Source organism: Buteo buteo, chromosome 9 (assembly GCF_964188355.1).
Source record: "Buteo buteo chromosome 9, bButBut1.hap1.1, whole genome shotgun sequence".
Taxonomy (NCBI): Eukaryota; Metazoa; Chordata; class Aves; order Accipitriformes; family Accipitridae; genus Buteo; species Buteo buteo.
Genome location: NC_134179.1, coordinates 13,105,732 through 13,126,290, shown reverse-complemented (window position 1 = coordinate 13,126,290; position 20,559 = coordinate 13,105,732). Strand labels below are relative to the sequence as shown.

Here is a 20,559-nt window from a genome sequence, read left to right as displayed (position 1 = left end):
CCTTTAATACTTTTTAAAAAGCGGGACTGGGGTTTGTAGAAGATTATTACTGTGCAGAATTGTGACATCTGGTAAAATACAAACCTGTCTTACCTACTGAAGCACTGTGGGATAGAATATGGATTGCTGTTCAAAAGTATTTTACTCCTGGTTGGGAGCAGTTATAGGATAGGAACCACTAGGTAATCTGGGAAAGTGTATACCAAGTTTGATCTGAATATGAATTAGCTGTAACTGCTGTACCTCAGGTAAAGAGAGTTCAAACAGTGGATCTCAAGGTCAAAAATTACATCTAGCTGCTTTCTGTATACGGGGAAGTTGTAGGTTACGAACTTCTCTCAGTAATAAGGAAACCTTTCCAAGAGAATTTTTGTAATTAAACTTCATACGACAATATGCAAGTTGTGGCATGAAGTAAGTACCTGTGCTTCGTGCTTCAGTCAGCCACAAAGTTTAGGTATGTAATTTGTTAAGCAATCCTGTTTTTTATTTCCCTCCTTATTCTTACTACGCAAACTGAACCAACAGGGGAAGCAAGTTGGTGACAGGTTTCTGTTGGAAAGTCAAGCTTTTAGCAGTCGAAGACATCGGTTCAGTCTCTGGTGTTGCCAGCATCATTATCCTTGCCTTGTTGATACAGCCCTAGAGATATAAATTGTGTAGGCAGGGATGAAAGGCCCAGTAGTTAATGCACAGACAGATTTAGGCTGTAGACCTACTTTTGCAGCCACTCCAGTTTCTACAAGTCATTAAAAAGTGATTGAGCCATGAAGACAGTGAACAATGATAGTCTTTTTCTTGGAGATACCCTCCAGCTATTACAAAGGGAATTTGACAGATCAATTTGTCATTTCTAAAAAAAGGGAGGAGATTGTTCTTAATATGTTTATTTTTAAATTGAGATTAAAATTTTATAAGCAGAGTTTTGGTCAGCAGCTGCTTATATTCTTCAGGTGGATTAGAGTAGTTGGGAACAGTTTCAGCAATCCAGCAAATGGTTTCTTAGATAGGTAAGAGTTCATTTTTCCTTGTCTGGGCACCTGGGCCTCAAGGTAAAAAGAAAACAGTTTTTAAAAACTAGCAAATGAACAAACTACTTTTATTGGCCTAATGTCAACAAATTTTCAACCACACAGAACCAGAAAGGCACAGGAAGCTATGTTTTCTCCTTATTATCTGCAAGGCTTTGATAACTGTACAACAGCACTCCACAGGCTTTTCATTACCTTTGAAAAGCACTAGATTAATTTCTTCCTTTAAATTGCATATTCATAAAAACCATAATAGTTACCCTCAGCACGAAGCTATATGAACATACTTGCATGCCATTTATGTTCTTTTGATGTAACTTGGCTAAAAATACTGATTCGGTGTTAAGGTTTTGTTAGCTATTTAAAAAAAAAGATTTATTTGTTTATAAAGACCAGATTGTTCAGTTTCCTAAGTGCTTAACATTTCAATTCTTAAATATCTCAAAATATGCAGAAAGGGTATGTAGAGTAACTTCCTGGACATAGATTGAACTTTCAGAAGCTCTGCATGAGATTCAGAAGCACAAACCAGTGTGAAACTTAATAAGGGTTTTCTTTGTCGGCCAGAGCATCTCAGTCTTGTAGGTGTTTTGATAGTTCGAAGATATTTTGAAAAAATATTTTTAAAGTCTTGGTAGTTATTTTTAGGGTTTTTTAATACCAGCAGTACATATTGCCAAGGTGAATGTATTCTTTTTTATTTTTCCCCTTTTCTTTCAGGTCATTGAATACAATCCATCTCAGTGCCTGGATTGGCTGGCTGTGCAAACACCTCGAAATAAACTAGCTCACAGCTGGGTGCTGCAAAATATGGAAAACTGGGTTGAACGTTTTCTTCTGGCTCACAACTATCCTAGAGTGAGAACTTGTAAGTTAATTTAAATTGAAGAGAATTATTCTTCTGTTGTAGCAAGTTACTGTGTATGGGGTATTTCTGTCACAAGTGAAATACATGCTCTTGTGCTTGCCTTTTCCTTTTCCAATTGTTTTAAAATTGCTGTATTTTAAAATATTAGTACAACTGTGGTGCCTCATGAAGACATGCTACTGGTTTTGATGAAAACTGTTTTGATTTCATAACTCGAATGATACATTAGTAGGTTCTTCATCTTATGTGGTTAATCTACTAGATTCAGGAAAACCCAAAGAAGAAAAAGAGCTAATCCAAGAGATTCTCCATAGTGTCCATCACATAGTTGTACTGTAGGTAGGAGTAGACCATGTTCTTTCACCCTTCACGGAGTAATCTTCGGTTGAGTCCTTTGAACTTGTGGATCAAGGAGAAGCAGCCTGTGTATGTCCCCATATCTAGGGTGTCCTGGCTCTCTGTTTTTTTCTACCAGGAATCACACTGTCAGATTGCCAGATCACGTTTTCAGCCTTTCCTGTGTCTAAAGTTTTTTATAAAGGAGATTCCACAGTAACAGGCCACACTGAACTTTAATACATTTTCTGTGGTTGAGGGAGATGTGGAAACTGGCGGTACAGCTTTGCAACAGACTCCAGTTGTAAACACCTCTGAAGAGGTAATGACTTGTTGTTGATCAAGCAGTGGACAGTTTAGTCACAGAAAACATCTGGGTTTGTATTTCTGTGATGGGATACATTGTGTTAGAAGAGTTAGAACCAAGCAGCAGGCAGGAATATAGTGTAAAGAGGCCTGAAAGCAAATCTCAACACCACTTTTAACATGCTTTGTGCTAGACTTACCATTCTGATTTTTTTTTTTTTTTCTATCTCTAGTGTGAATATAGTAATACCATATTCTGTAAAATGCTTTGAAATCTGTAAATGGAACATTCACTGTAATTTAACTTCTGTTTAAATGGCTCTTACACATGTACGTCATTTTCAAAGGTGTAACAAATTTGTTTTTATTTGAAGCTGCAGCCTATCTCTTGGTGTCGCTTATTCCAAGCAATTCCTTCCGTCAGATGTTCCGATCAACCCGCTCTTTGCACATCCCTACACGCGATCTGCCTCTCAGTCCAGATACTACAGTAGTTCTTCATCAAGTCTACAATGTGCTTCTTGGCCTTCTTTCAAGAGCTAAGCTATATGTTGATGCTGCTGTTCATGGCACTACAAAACTTGTGCCCTACTTCAGTTTCATGACATACTGTTTGATCTCAAAAACTGAGAAACTCATGTTTTCTACTTACTTCATGGACTTATGGAACCTTTTCCAGCCTAAACTTTCTGAGCCGGCTATAGCCACCAACCACAACAAACAGGCTTTGCTGTCTTTTTGGTATAATGTGTGTGTTGACTGTCCAGAGAACGTACGCCTTATTGTACAGAATCCCGTGGTGACGAAGAACATTGCCTTCAATTACATCCTCGCAGACCATGACGATCAGGATGTGGTGCTCTTTAACCGTGGGATGCTGCCTGCCTACTATGGCATCCTGCGCCTTTGCTGTGAGCAGTCCCCTGCGTTCACAAGGCAGTTGGCTTCTCACCAGAATATCCAGTGGGCCTTTAAGAATCTCACGCCACATGCCAGTCAGTACCCAGGAGTAAGTAGATTGATACCAAAGAATACCGTTTCATTGTTAGTATTTTCTCTCTTACTGAATGTCTCTTTTAATGAAAAAGATGAAAAGACTGACTTAATGTATCCACTGGTGAAAGCATTATATTTTGATTTCCTGGTATAAGTAATTAATAATGTATTTAGATCCGATTACTGTACTTTGTGGGGTGATTGTTTTGGATTTTCTTCTTTGCTGTGTAGCAATTGCAGAGCAGATGTTTTTTTTCTGGAAGCAGACACTGGTGTTTCCACTGTTCTTCAATATTCTGTATGCCAGTCTAGTCGTAAGAAGCAAGGAATAGCCTTTAGTGGTGGTCTCAAGAAAGTGTGTTACATTCTAACACACCAAGTTGGAGGAATTCCCAGTGAGTTTCTTTGCTTTCAGTTTCTGGAATAGGGCCAAGATTTAGCCTGTTGCATTCAAATGGAGGATGGCCTCGTGTTCACCTTGGGAACACTTGTGTACCTTTTGCAAAACACTGGTACACTGGGAGTTGCACTGTCTCTACAACATTATGATTCCTGCAGTAGAGAGTGGATACTAGTTAAAATAGTCCATGTGTAACAGTGAAAAAACAGGCTTACAAAGTTTTTAAGAGGCAAAGTATGCATTTTTGCATGATTACTCCATGAATTTTGCTTTGAGGTCCCTCATAGGTGTAAGCGGACAGAAAGAATACAAAGATTTTTCTTCACTATGTAGAGGAGGAGGATGCATGGAATCTTCTATGTTGAACTTCTGTTCTAGTTCAGCTCGCAGAGTAAATTTATAGTCTGACAGTCCTGGGGGGAGTATTCCTGCTGCTTTCATTGTTTGCATCTCCCCTCGGAAGTCTCAGTTTGTCTTGCAAGGGACTTTAGTTACTCTACCATGTTTAGTGTTTCCCCTGCATGTGGGACTTCAACAAGTTTTAGCATAAGCAGCTTTCTGAATTCTGTTACTTGGAATATAGTATTATCATCAAAGAATGCACACACCCATGCAGCATGCAGATGACTCCCTACATTCCTTAAGGAAAGCCAGGAAGTTTGGAGTTTGGTCACATGGATCAGGATTTCAGATTCTTTCATATATATATATGTATGTCTGTGTGTGTATGTGGCAATGAGCTGTGCTGTTAGGAAGCATCAAAACTTCCATTTAAGGTTCAGAAAGATTATCTCAAATATCTGTGTCCTAATCCACACAGTAAATAGCAAAGGCTGAAAGCAAACTACATTCAAGATAGATAAGAAATATCCACAATTTCTATGTCAGAAGTTTAGTTTTTAAGAACGGTTTAGTTTTAATTATTTAAGGTTAAAATGTTGTCTGCTGATTTTATAATTTTGTTGTGATGTTTAAAAATGTATTCCCATCTAAATTTGCTTACGTATGTTTGTTCCGTGTGTTACTTACTAGACGTAATACACAATAAGTAATGCACAATAAGATATGAAGCATAACATACTGAGAGATATTACTCTAACCTAATGTTTTTGTGTGTTTTAGGCAGTAGAAGAGCTGTTTAACCTCATGCAACTGTTCGTAGCTCAGAGACCAGACATGAGAGAGGAGGAGATAGAAGACATAAAGCAATTTAAGAAAACAACCATAAGCTGTTACCTGCGCTGTTTGGATGGACGGTCTTGTTGGACTACTTTAATAAGGTATGTTAGTAGTGAAGTTGTAGTGTAATAATCTAATCCTATTTGAATAATAACTATATTTTACTGAATGTGAAGTACAATAAAAGTTAGTGTTATTATTCTTACATTCTTTTTGAAAAAGTTTTGGGGCTACTTTTATTCAGAAGTAAGAAACAGAAAGTTAGTTATAACTTTTTTTTTTTTTTTTCCAAAATCTATTCTCTGTGAATATAATTTATTTTAGAATGTTTCCTCAGCTGGAAATTCAGAAGCTAAGCAAATATTTTACAATAAACAGGTGTAAACCAAGATGTTAAGGTTCAAAAAGAAACATTGTGACAAAATTGCATCAGTAGAGCCCTTGGAAAAAAGCTAAAGCCAAATCAATCAATGTTCTAATTCAGCATTTAAGCTGAAATTCCATTCTCAGCCTACCATGATTAGTCCAGATGGGCAAAGCAGTAATTTCAGCTGCTGTTGTTGACATTTGTTATTTTGGGGCAGAAATGGTTTTTTTAGAAATTGTGCCTGGGGTACAGTGCTTTATTGTATCTTCAAATAGTTTTTCATTTCTAGTCTTAGTAGTACATCTGAAACTGTCGCTTGGGTATTTTCAGTACAACTATAAATTGCCTGTGTATGTAGGTCAGGTGTTGGGGTTTTAAATGCAACTGTTGATGCATTGAAACACTCCTGTGAAAAGGAAAAATGGCCTGTGTTACCTTGATGGGATTATGTACAGTCATCTGTCACAGAGTGCAATCAGATTTTCCCAAATGCTCTGGAAGAGTTGTTATGTTGAGACGATCCATTCGTTAGCATAATCCTTTATTTTCTGTTCTGCTGTAACCATAAGATACTCTGATAGAAATGTTTTTATATGTTTAAAAGTCCAAACGTATGCTTAACTGAACCTATCTAAATGTATCATTTCACAGGCATAAACTTATGTCTTTTGAAGTACATTATTTTCCTCAGTTTTTAGCATTTTTGGAGACAGTATTTGGGAAATAATTCTGTAAGGGCTGTTCATAAATTACTTTTGATAACATGAAGTTGACATAAAGACAGTTGACATCAGAGGCTTTTTTTAATGAAAAAGTGGGGGAGGAGATGAATAACTGTTCTTTTGGGGTTTCTTTGTTCTGTGATTATTTTTGAATATACAGCATGAGCATAACAATTTTAAGCATTTGTATGAATTACGAAAAGATGGTATGTGATTTTCAGTGTTCTCAATGTTTGGATGTTTTTTCCTAGTGCCTTCAGAATATTATTAGAATCTGATGAAGACAGACTTCTTGTTGTGTTTAATAGAGGATTGATTCTGATGACTGAGGTAAATACTTTGTTATTTAATTAAAATAAACATCTCGCTTTCTCATCAAGTCATCCCTTCCTTCCTGACGATGTGTTTGCTTTAAATTGTTTTAGTATGGTATCATATGAAATATGTTGGTTAAGTACTGGCATACATGTTAAAACGTTAAAATCTTAAGGGTCATAAGAAGGGCAAAAAAAGATTTACCAGACTTTTTTTGTATGTCTAAACACTAATGTAGGAGGTTAAGTGAGTAAATTTGAGGCAATACAAATCTTAATACACCATGAAGATAACATGTTAGTTGATATCAGTGATTTGGTAGGATAGCTATAAAAGGATGTAGCTTAAATAGGAAAGATGAGCAAGAAATAAAAAGGTGTTGTGTCATCTCGTATATCAGGGGTAGATACAATGGCTCTGAGGTGCATAATAGTAAAGTAGGTCTACTGAAGAAGTTGCAACTACTAAGAGATGTCATGAGTAGTAAGAAATCAGTCTTGGTTTTCTTCACATAGGTACTTCCCCTGTCATCTTTAATAATATTTCTTTAGTAGTAAAAAGAAGATCAGGAAAATGTTTGCCAGCTTCTCAAGAGAGACGAAAACCCTTCAACAGATTATATTGAGAGGAGTGAGTTTATGCTTTTTTTGGTGTCATTCTCTTCATTACAGATCAACTGAGAGTGAATGGCTGAGCACAGTCACACAGTTATTACTAGTTAAGAAGTCTTAAGGCAACAGGTTAAAACACAGAAATAAAGGATACTCAGATGCAGTTGTGATTAATATTTTTGAACACTTCTCTGAGGCACTTCTGAGGCAATTCTCCCTATCTTTCCTACCTATTTTGCTTTTGTTTGCAAGGAGTGGTCTAAGAACACACAAATTACATTTCTTTCCAATGAAACTAAACCTAAAACGCATTTCTGGAGCACGTATAGTATATTCCAGTTGTAAATGGATATTGGGTCCATGAGACCAGACCAGAGTTAATTCAAAATAGAGAGGGAAAAAAAGAAGAATAAATAACACACCCCTGAAATGGGTACAGTTTGGATGTCAAGCCCCTGCCCACCAATGGTTTCACTCTACAGATCCACTCATACTGTCCGTCCTGCAGCAATGTAGGAAAAGCCTAAAAGACATTGCTGAAAAAGCTCTGAACTGTGGCTACCTTTTTAAGATGAGTGAGATAACAGAAGACTGAAAAAGAGCACATACAGTGTTTATCGGGGGGGGGGGGGTGTTGGGGTTTTTTGTTTGTTTTGGTTTGTTGGGGTTTTTTTTTCCTTTTGGCCTTCTTAAGATGGGTGTAAGATCTTGGATTCTATTCAACACAGCCATTATCGAGCTGATGGACGAGAACATGTGTTTATTAAATATATTGGCAGTGCAAAATGGGGAAGGACCCTAGATTCTTTTGAGAACAAGAATAAAAATCAAGATTGTCTGGGTGTGTTGGAGAAGTGTAGAAATAAGATGCAAGTCATCTTTGGCATATGTAGAAGGGTGCATTCAGGGGGAGATAATAAACTGGTAAAAATCCATGGTGCAAGACAAGTGGACAGGGGAGGTAGTTGTAGCTGTACAGTAAATGGGATATTGGAAGAGGTTGTTTCAGAAGGTGTCAGCCAGTACAACTGGAAGTCATCGGGAGAACTTTGAGCAAACATCTGTCGAGGATATAAAGATATTTAGTCTGCCTTAAGGCATGTGGATGGACTAGATGATGCTTTGAGGTTGATTCCAATCCCATTTTTATATGGTTTATATTAAAAATTCTCTTTTTTTATGTTACTAGTTTACATTTTCTGGGAAAAAGCATGATAGAAAAAGCTGGTATTACAAAATCAGTTAGAAAAACTAAAATTAAGACACTGCAGTGCTGTTTGAAAATAGAGTTTTCAGGAGTTTGTTATAGCTGTTAAGCCTATTGATTAATTAACTGTAGTTAATTACTCCAAAATATTTGTTCCTCTTCGTCTTGAAAATGCTTACGTTCAGTGAACTTGGGCTAAAATGTAGGAGCTGAGCTATAACTTTATTCATATGTGAGACTCATAAGTAGACTAGGATACACACATACATACATATGTATAAAAAGAACTTGTTTAACACCTTAGTTAACCGTGATCCATACTAACAATAGATAATTAAGTTTATAAAGAATGTGTAATACAAGATGCAGTTTATCCTATGTAAAACACTGCTAGAAAAGAGATCAAACTAATGTTGCTTTACAACTTGAAATTACCAGGCCTTATATCTTCACTTGGTCACTGGAATTGTTTTTTGCATGATGAAAAATAGCACATCAAGGAGTTGTCATATCCAGAAAAGTTTTCCACTTAGCTGGGTTGGCCACATATCTTCTGTCTTCACTATAATATAATGCTTTATAGGGAATGAGATTACTGTTTCTTTATCTTTAAAATATCCCAGCAAATTAAATATCTTTTCTTACATCTTGTGCTAGAATTTTTTGCAATTCGGAAATGAGTTGCGGTTCCTTTCCAATATTTCTATAAATCACGGATGCCCAGAAGGTATTTTAGTTATAAAAGGAGAAGTAATTCATCTGATGTACAATCATATAGCGTATGTCCCTAAGCAGCATTTTGAAAAATGACTAGCATCTGTATTAATCTTATGTTTTTTCTCCAAATTCACATACCCATGTCTGTCCTTATGCATCCCTAAATGCCACTTTGTATGTTGGCACAGAAAGATTGGGATTACAGGTATACAAAAATACCATGTCTCAAGTTATGCTTTGCTTATTGGGTTTTAGATAAATGTGTGAAAACTTTGTAATTACTTTGAGCCACTAATACAAAGCTTTTACCTTGAAAACAAATCAGGGCTGCTTTTAAATATCTGTCTCTATAAGCTGTATTGGATGTGCTCACAAAAATGCTCATTTCTTGAGTTGAGATGGGTGGTAGCTACTTGTAGAGGGGTTAATGTTATAATAAATTTTACTAATTCAGTTTTCTTCTGGCATGAACATGATAAAAATTTAATACTCTAGTTCTTGGATTAGGCAAGAAGAACAAAAATCAGCCTTTTGGCCAAAGGCAAGTTTCAGTTTAGGCCCCCAGATGAGACTACCTGTTGTTCATTGTTATCAGAACTAGGTGTCCAGGTCAACAATTCCATTTGGTTGTTACAGAAGATACCTGGTTGTTCGTTTGTTCTCTCTCTTTCCTTCTCTCTTTCTGTCCCTTCCCCCCTGCTCTGCTCTTAATTTTCTTTTCTTTTTTTAGAATCTTTTAGTAAATATACGAATTTTATATACAGATTTATTCTTTTTAAATGTTGTTATTTGTGAGTAATTTTATGATTGCATCTAGCACTGTATATTTTGATATATCTTGTTTGAGCATAAAATAAAAGTGGTACCTGTAGGTTAGAGAGAAAAATGACAACAAGTATGTTAATTTGGCATTTTTTCTTTGTAGTCCTTTAACACATTGCACATGATGTACCACGAGGCCACAGCTTGCCATGTGACTGGAGACCTGGTAGAACTTCTGTCTATTTTCCTTTCAGTTCTTAAGTCAACACGTCCATATCTCCAAAGAAAAGGTTTGATTATAACTCTTCAAAGGATTATGCCTGTTATCTGTTAATTTAATTTTCACGACCCAAAACCTAGTATTTTATCTTGCTTATTATCTGTGTTTAAAAACTTCCCATACAGTAGGAGATATGATTATTAAGTTACTAAATTGTAATTTATTGAATTACTTATTGACATAATATGAAACTAGATTAAGTAAATTTAATAGCAGTAGACCAGTGAGACTTAACAGATTTCTAGATTGATTAAAATCATGCTAGAGGAAGAAGAGATTCTTAGCAGTAAAATTCTGTGATTTAATGAGTTTTTGAGAAGTCAACTAAGCAGATTTCTATGGTTTTTGCATTTGCAGATGTGAAGCAAGCTCTCATTCAGTGGCAGGAGCGAATTGAATTTGCCCATAAGCTCTTAACTCTGCTAAATTCCTATAGTCCTCCAGAACTTAGAAACGCTTGTATTGGTAAGTCATAATAGTGTAACTGCAGTCAGGAAGGACCTGTTCTTTGCAGTTACCTGCTTTGAAATTTAAATTCCGCGTTTGCAAGTGCAAATGCTTACTAGATAACTCTGTAGATTGGGATTGTTAATATTGTCAATACATCAATATTGCCATTGTTCTTATTCTAAATAATTCTGGTTTTGTGAGGTTAAAATTAATATTCCTACTTTCCTAGGCATGCAGACTGTGTGCACAAAAAGTGAGCCTTCGTTTTGAGAGACCAGTTTGCTACCTGATAAGGGGAAGGATTAAGGAATAACTCCTGAATTCAGGTGTCAGCGAGTTTAGAATCAAATCCCAAATCTTACATTAAGATTCAAATATTAAGTAGTGCTCCACACAGAAGGGTGCATGGTGACCAAGTTAGTCTGAATACCAGCTTTTAGTGTTCGTTTTTCTGATCCATTTCCAGAAAGTATAATAATAAAAGTAAAGCTTAAATAGCTTGTAGAATGAAATGAATTTCTTTTTCAAATTGTAGATGAACACATTGTATATAAGTGTCTCTTTTGCATTAGAAGACCCATTTCAAAAAGGTCTAGGTTTTTTCTAGTTTAGGCTTTTTTATTACTATTTTATGGATATAATCTGCATTTTTATGCATGCTGATGAAGGCCTAAAACTGTGTCCAAATGACCTTTTTTTGTGTGATTTGTATGCATTTTCCCCTTATTTTGAGTGCCTTTCTCATTGTCCTCCTGACTGCTGCTGGTTGACGTTTTCCAGGCATCAAACCTGATATGTTTAAGAAGAAGGAAAGAGGGTAACTTTACTGAGCTTCTACTTTCTACAAGCTGGCACCCCTCTCACTGGTGGTTGATCTACCACTGAGCAGGTTTTCTCCCAGTGGCAGAGGTGAAGGGAATCTTGGTTGACTCAGGGGTGTTCACTTTACATGCTATTCACAGTAGAGCCTGCCTCCATGGTGCACACTAAGTGCAGCAGAAGTGATACGAAAGAGAGTTTGCCAGTGCATGAGCCTTAAGTTAAACTGTTTGCTGTTAAGAAATAACAATATGTAATAGCAAAAACAACTTTTTGTTTGTAGATGTCCTCAAGGAGCTTGTACTTTTAAGTCCTCATGATTTCCTACATACTCTGGTTCCATTTCTACAGCACAATCATTGTACATACCACCACAGTAATATCCCAAGTAGGTATTTCAGTGATTGTATTTTGAAGTGCTCTTATGCTATTATTACTCTTATGGTGTTCCTTGCTGATGTCAAATATTGACCTTTTTAATATATCCCTATTTTATCCTAACTTATACTACAGTGTCTCTTGGACCTTATTTTCCATGTCGTGAAAATTTGAAATTAATAGGGGGAAAAAGCAATATTCGTCCTCCACGTCCTGAACTTAATATGTGCCTCTTGCCTACAATGGTGGAAGCCAGCAAGGTATGTGAACGTATGGTCTTATAAATAGCTATTTCTCTATTGTTTTCCCGTTTTTATAAAAGTATTATAAGAATCCAGTAGCATAATGAATTTACGTTTTATCTGTAAACAAAGCATAATTCTTCTTCAAGATGTGTTGTCCTCATATACTCCATTCTAGATGTGCACTCCAGAAGCACCATTTCCCTGCCCTTGGTGATAGGCAGTTTCATATTCCAGACATGATACGAGTTTGAACCTTGTATTCAGAAAAAAAAAAAACATAGCACACATTTTGATAATCGTCCAATCTGTTTGTGGCATTTATAAAGAAAATTCAGGAACCGCCCAGGGATTGTCCAGATGGGTTTCAAAGCATGTTAAGATTTGTTACCAGACAGCTAAATAGATCCTCCAGGTTTCAGTGGAGTCCTTTCCACCGGGACTGAGGCATAATCTACTAATCGTTTGGGGTAAAATACCAGTACCTGAAATACCGTATAGGGCTTTAAGTCTTTTACTTTCCATTTTCCCTTCTGTGGGCTTCCTGATGGGATGCCAGCTTCGTTGGGGCTACTTCGTAGTCACTTGCCATGTCCCATTATTACAGTTGTAGCAACGGTGGGATTCAGCTCACGTAACTTTGCCTATCTAAAAGGTCAGTCAGTGTCCAGCTCTTTCTATGGTTCATGGCGATAAATAGTTACCCTCAAAAGGAGACAAACAGTTACCCTCCTTCCTGTCCTAGACACCCAAGTCCAGATGAGGTGACTCTTCCTCTGGAGGAGTCTCTCTGTCTGCCTTTCTCTCTCTCCTGACTGCAGGGAATACTGAAATGACTAGATTTTAGATAGCTAAAGTCAGGTAAGGTGAATCCCACCCTAAAAGGAATATGTATGGACAATCATTTGAAGAAGGAAAACTGGTTACTTGCTGTACAGTAACTGTGGTTCTTCAAGATGCTTTGTCCACACAGATTCTGTGGTCCTCCTCCTGTGCTAACTCCGAGTCCTGTCATAGGGGATTCTTATCGGTGAAGGAATTGAGTGGTGGTTGAAGCCGCCATACCCCTTATGCCCTCAGGTACAGTGGTCGCAAGGACACACTGGGTGCAGGCACAGCCCCAGTGGACACTGCTATTCAGAAAGAATCCAATCTCCTGCACATGGGGCCTATGTGCACGTAGATGGGAATCTGTGTGGGCAACACATTTCGAAGAAGCACGGTTACTGTAGGGTAAGTAACCCTTCTTTTTTAAAGCTTTCAGAATGATGCTGTGTATACTTGTGCACCATCAAATTTCCTGTATAACCAAATTTTTTTTTAAAATGTATAGAGCCAGAAATGATCTGTAGTGGTTTTTTCCACCATGTTTCCAGAGGTAATGGATGTGACACTAAATAATGTAAATATTTGAACTTAAAAAGTCATCATATTATATGACATGGTATTTTACACTTTACAATGAATTCCTATACATTAGGAACCAGATGATTTTTAAGCCTCTAAAACTACATCCACAGTTGCGTTTCCCTGTGGTTTTGCATGCTTATTTTTCATTCATTTGTTTTGTATAAGACTGCATTTGTTTGCCTGAGTTTTTGAGATTTCATTTTGGTTATCTGATCTACAGAAGCTGATGCCATTTTAAGTGTATACATCCAAAATATATTAAAATACTGGCAGACAAACCCCTTGGCATATAGTCATTATTTGGTTTGAGACATTCCTGAAAATACTGCTTTGAAAGCTTGTGAAGCTCGGTCTGGAGAAAATTCTGACTTCTACAGATCGTAACTGACAAATTATGATTTAAAAAGTAGTAGTGTATATATATATATTTTAGGTATCTGTATACGATTTAAAATTACTCCTTTCTTTTCTTGTCATCTTCAAGATGTGGTATTCGCACAGCTTTGCATCTTCTCAGTCTGTTGATTCAGAATCCTATGATACAAGTTTTACTGGTGGGCGAATTGCATTTGCCATCCTTCTTCCGATCTTACCATCGTGCCTGCCAAGGGCTCGGTGAGGGGACACAGCTGGCGTGGGTTAAACCTGGAAATTCCCATCATGTTTTCCTGTAGTATTTGATTAAACATTTTAGGGCAAGAAGTGCAGTAACATTAAGCTAGATGCTTAGGAAATCTGGTTGCTGTCCAGTTGCTTATGTAGTTTAAATGAAGCTCTCTTAAATCTTCAGGGCAAAGATGATGTTTACGATCGTATGCTGCTAGACTACTTCTTTTCTTATCATCAGTTCATCCATCTGCTATGTCGAGTTGCAATCAACTGTGAAAAGTTTACTGAAACTTTAGTTAAAATGAGTAAGTATGAAGGTTAAACAGCCTAAGGATTTTTTTTTTCTGTGATAACTGTGAGTGCTTCTCCACTAAGTTTTATATTCAAAATTTTTAAGAAAAAACAGAGTTTGTGAAACTTGCTGCATTAATTGGTCTGGATGTTATTTTTATGCACAAAACCGTATGACGCATATAATGTAGTGTGATCTTACCTTCGTGACTGTCATGTTTCAGGCCTGTCTGGAAAGGAGCTGAGGCAACCAGTGAGAATTCAGTCTCCTTGCACATTTAGAGTTTAATACAGGACCAGGGAAGCTTTTTGTTTGGTTGGTTTTTTTGGTTGGCGGTTTATAAATGGCTTTGGATCAGATCCTGAATCCTCAGCATTTCTGCTAATGGCAGTTAACTGGCAATCTGCCCAGAAGCATACATGACCATCTAGACAGCCACAGATGGCACTGGTTCTGTTGTTCCCAGCCTGGATTTATTTTAATCCATAGTTTTGGGAGCCATCACAACATTTAATTAAGGTTATAACCATTCAGTCCTGTAGTTTGTACCCGACACTTGTTTCAGCTCTGCCAGTAGATAGCACCAGTATTTGGGTTTCTTCCTGTTCACAATGTAAACCTTTTTTTTGGGTGTGTGAACAAGGCATTCATGGCTTTATCTGCCTGCCTACTCCAGCCATTCAGCTGGTTCTCTGCAGGAGACCATCCTGCCTTGAATTGCTCCATTAAGTCCAGGTGCTACTCCAAAGGCACTTGGGGGGGGCGGGGGTTAAATTCTGTTTTCCACCACCACGGACCCTAGGGTAAGCCGAGTTACCCAATGTGGTAGGTGCAGATGCACCAACCTCAGTGTCACACAAACAGTTACTCCATGGACACACAGACTGGGAGCCGTCTTGCTTCAGTTGTCTAAAAATCAGACATATAGTCAGATTTTCCTCTGTAGTCAGTGGAGAGACGTAGATTCCTTCCAAGAGAAATTTATCTTCCCATTCTTAAATATCTTAAGCAGAATGAGCCACCTTCTGAAAATACCCGCTTGTTTTCTTTGCCCACAGAAGCTGGCTAGCCAGCTATGATTAAATACCACTTCTAGACAAATAAAACCATACAAAATTAATCTTGTCCAAAGAGTGATGATTAGTAGAATGTTCTTTTAATCCCCTGAATCACCCATTGGCTCGCTGTTTGTCACACTCTCCTGATTGTAACTCTAGCATTATTACTACTTCCTATAGGTTGTGTTAGTTGTAAAGCGTACTGGGAATGTGTATTGTTTGGTATTGTTCAGTGTATCCCTTCCCTCTTTCTTGGTCTAGGTAACAATGGTGCTTGGGTTAATAATGATTACACTTTAAAAATTATACCCTGTTTTTAAAAAAAGGTATTTAAAAGCTTTAAGTGCTGTAGCTGACCAGTTGAAAATATAAGACAGTAATAAAATAACCTGATTACAAGCCCAGAACTAAAGCTAGCTCTTTAGGTTTTTTACATTTCACAGAAATACTGAAGGGATATGTATATTCATTAAATGTACTGTAAAAAATTCACAGATGATAGGTGATTATAAAAAACTCTTAGAATGTAGTCTTGTACAATGATATGGTACCTTGATGCTAATTTTATCAGGAAGTGAGTATCTCCAACAAAATTCTTACACAGTAACTTACTTTCTCACAAAATTTCAGGTGTCCTAGTTGCATATGAAGGTTTGCCACTTCATCTTGCGCTATTCCCCAAACTTTGGACTGAACTTTGTCAGACTCAGGTAAGAGTCAGTGAATTTGAGAACTAACGGAATGGAAATACAGGCAAAACACAGTGAACGTGAAACAGAGATTAACTCATAAATTGTAACTAGTGGATGTTGTTTCATCATTCAAAATTGTCGTGGTTTAACCCCAGCCAGCAACTAAGCACCACACAGCCGCTCACTCACTGGTATTATATGCTAGTATTTTTTATAGAGAATACCTCTGCTTATGTTGCCTGTCATCTGATAAAACCTGATAGATCAAGTATAAAAATCTGGCAAATTGTGTTTGCTCCCAGTACACCATAGGTCCTGCAAAAACTTAAGCAGCAACCTCACACAGTACGCAATACTGGCAGGATGGTAGTCGGGGCAGTGTACAAAACTACTTCATCCTGCCTCTGTGAATTTCCAGCTTTTTATGTAGCATAACTGCTGGTATGATGAAGTAAAAGTTGGGAGATCTCTTAAGTCTGGATGTCGTGTGTCCACTGCAAGGAGGGGCCTTCGCACCTCTGCAAGAGGCCCCTATATTTGGCTCACAGATTAGGAGACACCGGCCCTTCACATACATACTGATTGGGATAAACTGGCATTCCTCTGGGATAAACTTCACAAAAGGAAAATGTGAAATAATAGTTGACAATAATTCATTCGTACAATTTAGTGATACCTGACAGACCTGAAAAGATTTTATCGGTAAGAATGGTCCAATATGAATTAAGAACATTACTGGGCCTGGTTAGATGTCTCCAGCTGAGACAACTGTTGCAGACAGCGCTACCGCAGTGCCATACTTCCCGCAGTGACTTTGCAGTCTTCTCTGTCTCTTCACCAGTCCGCAATGTCAAAGAACTGTGTAAAGCTCCTCTGCGAAGATCCAGTTTTTGCAGAATATATAAAATGTATTCTGATGGATGAAAGGACCTTTCTTAACAACAACATTGTATACACCTTTCTGACCCATTTTCTTCTAAAGGTACGTGGTCTTTTAGTGATAATTTCTATTTCAAGAAATGCAGTCATACATGCTATGTCAGTTTGGGATACTGTTTTCACAGTTCCAATTTTTGTGGTTTAAAAAAAAATATATTCTTTTCACAGGTCCAAGGGCAGGTGTTTTCTGAAGCAAACTGTGCCAACTTAATCAACACTCTAATCACAAATCTAATAAATCAATATCAAAGCCTAGAATCTGACTTCAGCAACCAGAGAGTTGAAATTTCCAAAGCAAGCTCTACTTTAAACGGGGTGAGTCTTCTGTAAGCCGTTCAAGCATCGGCATCATTTAGGAGGAAGCTTATTTCCTATGGAAACTCTTCCGTGCCCTGTGCCAGGTTCTAATTAAAGAGGCGGGCATTGTTAGCTCTCCTGCATGCTTAAGCTGGACTCCTGGTGAGAGCGTGGGAGGCTGCCTTAACTGTGGGGCTGGAAATGCTAACCCCTACTAACAAGACAGTCGTAAATTTACAGAGCAGCAACCTGAGCTCTCCAGAATTCTCTGTCCCTTGTTGGCGTGCACAGCACACATACCTGGGTCACACAAGCTGATGGCGGGGACCATAGGACTGGGAGGAGGGCAGCTTATTGTGGAAAACAAGTAACACAAAGTGCAGTACAGTTAATCGTAGAAACATTCTAACCCAGCAAAAGATTTCGTCCTACAGTGAGCACCGCGGTACTGCCATCTGCTTAGGACAGATCCGCGTTAAGGTCAGCGTATTAGTAGTGAGTGGGAAATTTCAGTAGTGTAAGTATATTTAGTATTTCATCTTTTGGATGTTCAGAACATGTTGAAGCCCCCGCATATTGCAGAGATCTCCCTGTGTACAGGATTAATCATATAGGAGTTTGAAATAAGGCTAGTTAAGTTTGTTTACTTCTGTATTTTTAGGACCTCCGAGCACTTGCCTTGCTGCTTTCAGTGCACACTCCCAAACAGCTCAATTCAGCCCTGATTCCAACTTTACAAGAGCTTTTAAACAAATGTAGAGCTTGTCAACAACAGAGGAACTCATTACAAGAGCAAGAAGCCAAAGAAAGAAAAACTAAAGGTTTGCCTTCTATAATGGTGTCACTCTAAGGTTTTAGAAATTTTTACAAAATTAACGTAACGTTTTCTTACTGCTGCAGGGTGGGCTGCTTCTTGACTCCAATCCCCAGCCCTACACAAGAAATATTATTTTATTATGGAGCTAAAATTCTAGGCAATTGCATGAATTTTCTGTAAGGAAGTAAGCATTCGTTAAAGTACTGTGTTTGATATGGAAAAGGATAAAAATGTGAAAGGCCTATTACTTGGATGTAACATAGCATGTGTTCCCTAAGCAAGTTTCCCTTTTTCTTGCAGATGATGAAGGAGCTACTCCTGTAAAGAGAAGACGGGTCAGCAGTGATGAGGAGCACACTGTAGATAGCTGTATCAGTGATATAAAAACTGAACCCCGGGAGGCATTGACCCCAACAAGCACTTCAGATAACGAGACACGGGACTCTTCAATCATTGATCCAGGCACTGAGCAAGATCCTCCTTCCCCTGAGAACAGTTCTGTCAAAGAGTACAGAATGGAAGTTCCATCTTCGTTTTCAGAAGACATAATGTTAGCGACGCGGTCACAGCACACGGAAGAGCAGGCAGGAAATGGTAAATTTGAAGAATGCAAAGAATTTAAAGACCTGCAAACTTCCAAGGATTCCATTGGAGCCGAGGAGGACTCGGAGTTTCCTTCCACATCGATTTCAGCAGTTTTATCTGACCTCGCAGATTTGAGAAGCTGTGATGGTCAAGCCTTACCATCCCAGGACCCTGAAACTAGTTTATCTATCAGTTGTGGCCATTCCAGAGGACTTTTTAGTCATATGCAGCAGCATGACATTTTAGACATCCTGTGTAGGACCATTGAGTCTACGATTCATGTGGTCACAAGGATATCTGGAAAAGGAAACCAAGCTGCTTCTTGACATTAGATGGAGCATGTCTGCTTTTAAGTCGGGTTTTTGGTTTTTTTTTCTTCCCCCAAAAATGCTGTTTGTATAAGTTTTGCTTATTTCTGTTTTGTGCTTCAGTTTGTCCAGTGCTTTCTGCTTGAATGGCAAGATAGATTTATATGCTTAATTCTTGGTCAGGCAGAACTCCAGATTTTTTTCCCCTTTTTTTTTTTCGCGCCCCCCCCCCCCTTTTTTTTTTTTTTTGCATCTACCGTACACTTTCTTAAAGGGCAATCAGATAATGGATATGTTTTACGTAATTAAGAGTTCACTGTAGTGGCTTTCATTTAATATGGCTGTCTGGGAGAACAGGGCCTCCTTGCCCTGTATGATGTAATTTAAACTTATGGCATTTTTACTGTGTATAATATGGTGTCCTCTGTGCCAGTTTTGTACCTTATAATAGAGGCAGATTGCCTCAGATCGCTGTGGTTCTTATTATCAAAATTAAGTTTACTTGTATACTAAACAACCACAAGAAATTTGATTCTGTAAAGAATCCTCTTTAGCTGTGGCCTGGCAGTATATATATGGTGCTTTATTTAACAGAATACCTGTGGAGGAAATAAAGCACACTTGATGTAAAATTAATTGTTTTATTTTTATTGACATGATCAATTGCTATTCTGTGCACTTCATTAAACTGATTGTGATGACTTTTCATTTGTTTATAATATGTTGCTTCAGTCTTTGGATTTCTCATCAAAGGCAACTTCAAAAATGAAACAGATGCAGAGAGAAATGATGATCAACTGTATATAAGTGATGTAAATCTTGGTCCTTTTCTGTTTGACTTTGCATGAATGTTCGGTCGCACAGTTGAGAGGGACTGGTGGTTGTTTACTCTCCTCCCCCATGTTAGAATGTGAAGTGGTGTCAGAAGCCAGTGGAACTTTTCATTTCCCTGATTTTAACCCGTCTTGGTCATGTTCTTCTCCTGCACCATTTGCACACTGGCTTCCTTTTTTTCCCTGTGCTGCCCCTGGGACCGACTCCCTCTGGCCATGCTCCCTCGCTTTCTTCACAGCTTCTTCACCCCCCCGAAATGACTTTATCACCCTTCCCTGCCACATTTCCTCCTGCTATTTCTGAGCAATATCCATTTCCTATGTGATCTTTCGGACTGTCAATGATACTGCTTTTAATATCTGATTAAACTCCATTTTCAGCTTCATTTTCCAGTTGCTTAACTCATTTTTCTATTGTCTTCCTAACACGTCTATCTTGGCCTTTTTTCTTCCAAATTCCTTCATTCTGTCTACCATTTAATGTAGCTTAGCATCATTTTCTTCTCCACGATTCTATTATGTGATGCTTTTGTGACTCCTCTTACTCTCTTTGAACCTACTGGGTTTTTAACCTTCTGTAATTAATAATTTCTGTCTTTAAAGTTTAGGCTTTATATTTCCCCTTTATTAGCACTTTTATTCCTGCATTTACAAACACTATATTGATTCTGGTGAGTGTTTCAGTTGGTGTCCTTATTATTCAGACATGAATGATGTATTTACTCTCTTTAGA

The 20,559-nt window shown here is 37.8% G+C and overlaps 1 protein-coding gene across 9 annotated transcripts in view; it reads left to right on the top strand.

Moving 5' to 3' along the window:
* The window catches only part of USP34 (ubiquitin specific peptidase 34), a 141,936-nt gene extending 121,958 nt beyond the window's left edge, over positions 1 to 19,978 (top strand). For 5 of the 9 annotated variants that reach the window (XM_075035412.1, XM_075035410.1, XM_075035411.1 and 2 more), the window contains 15 exons: positions 1,752 to 1,899; positions 2,916 to 3,550; positions 5,060 to 5,217; positions 6,457 to 6,535; positions 9,981 to 10,107; positions 10,455 to 10,562; positions 11,650 to 11,754; positions 11,880 to 12,004; positions 13,067 to 13,219; positions 14,187 to 14,310; positions 15,986 to 16,065; positions 16,889 to 17,029; positions 17,155 to 17,301; positions 17,945 to 18,104; positions 18,401 to 19,977. In XM_075035412.1, the coding sequence (XP_074891513.1) occupies positions 1,752 to 1,899; positions 2,916 to 3,550; positions 5,060 to 5,217; positions 6,457 to 6,535; positions 9,981 to 10,107; positions 10,455 to 10,562; positions 11,650 to 11,754; positions 11,880 to 12,004; positions 13,067 to 13,219; positions 14,187 to 14,310; positions 15,986 to 16,065; positions 16,889 to 17,029; positions 17,155 to 17,301; positions 17,945 to 18,104; positions 18,401 to 19,011 (2,901 nt within the window). In that variant the 3' untranslated portion in view covers positions 19,012 to 19,977. Of the gene's footprint in view, positions 1 to 1,751; positions 1,900 to 2,915; positions 3,551 to 5,059; positions 5,218 to 6,456; positions 6,536 to 9,980; positions 10,108 to 10,454; positions 10,563 to 11,649; positions 11,755 to 11,879; positions 12,005 to 13,066; positions 13,220 to 14,186; positions 14,311 to 15,985; positions 16,066 to 16,888; positions 17,030 to 17,154; positions 17,302 to 17,944; positions 18,105 to 18,400 lie in introns of all 9 variants that reach the window. The other 4 variants (XM_075035417.1, XM_075035416.1, XM_075035418.1 and 1 more) reach the window with 3 other exon arrangements.
* The last annotated feature ends 581 nt before the right edge of the window (positions 19,979 to 20,559 follow it).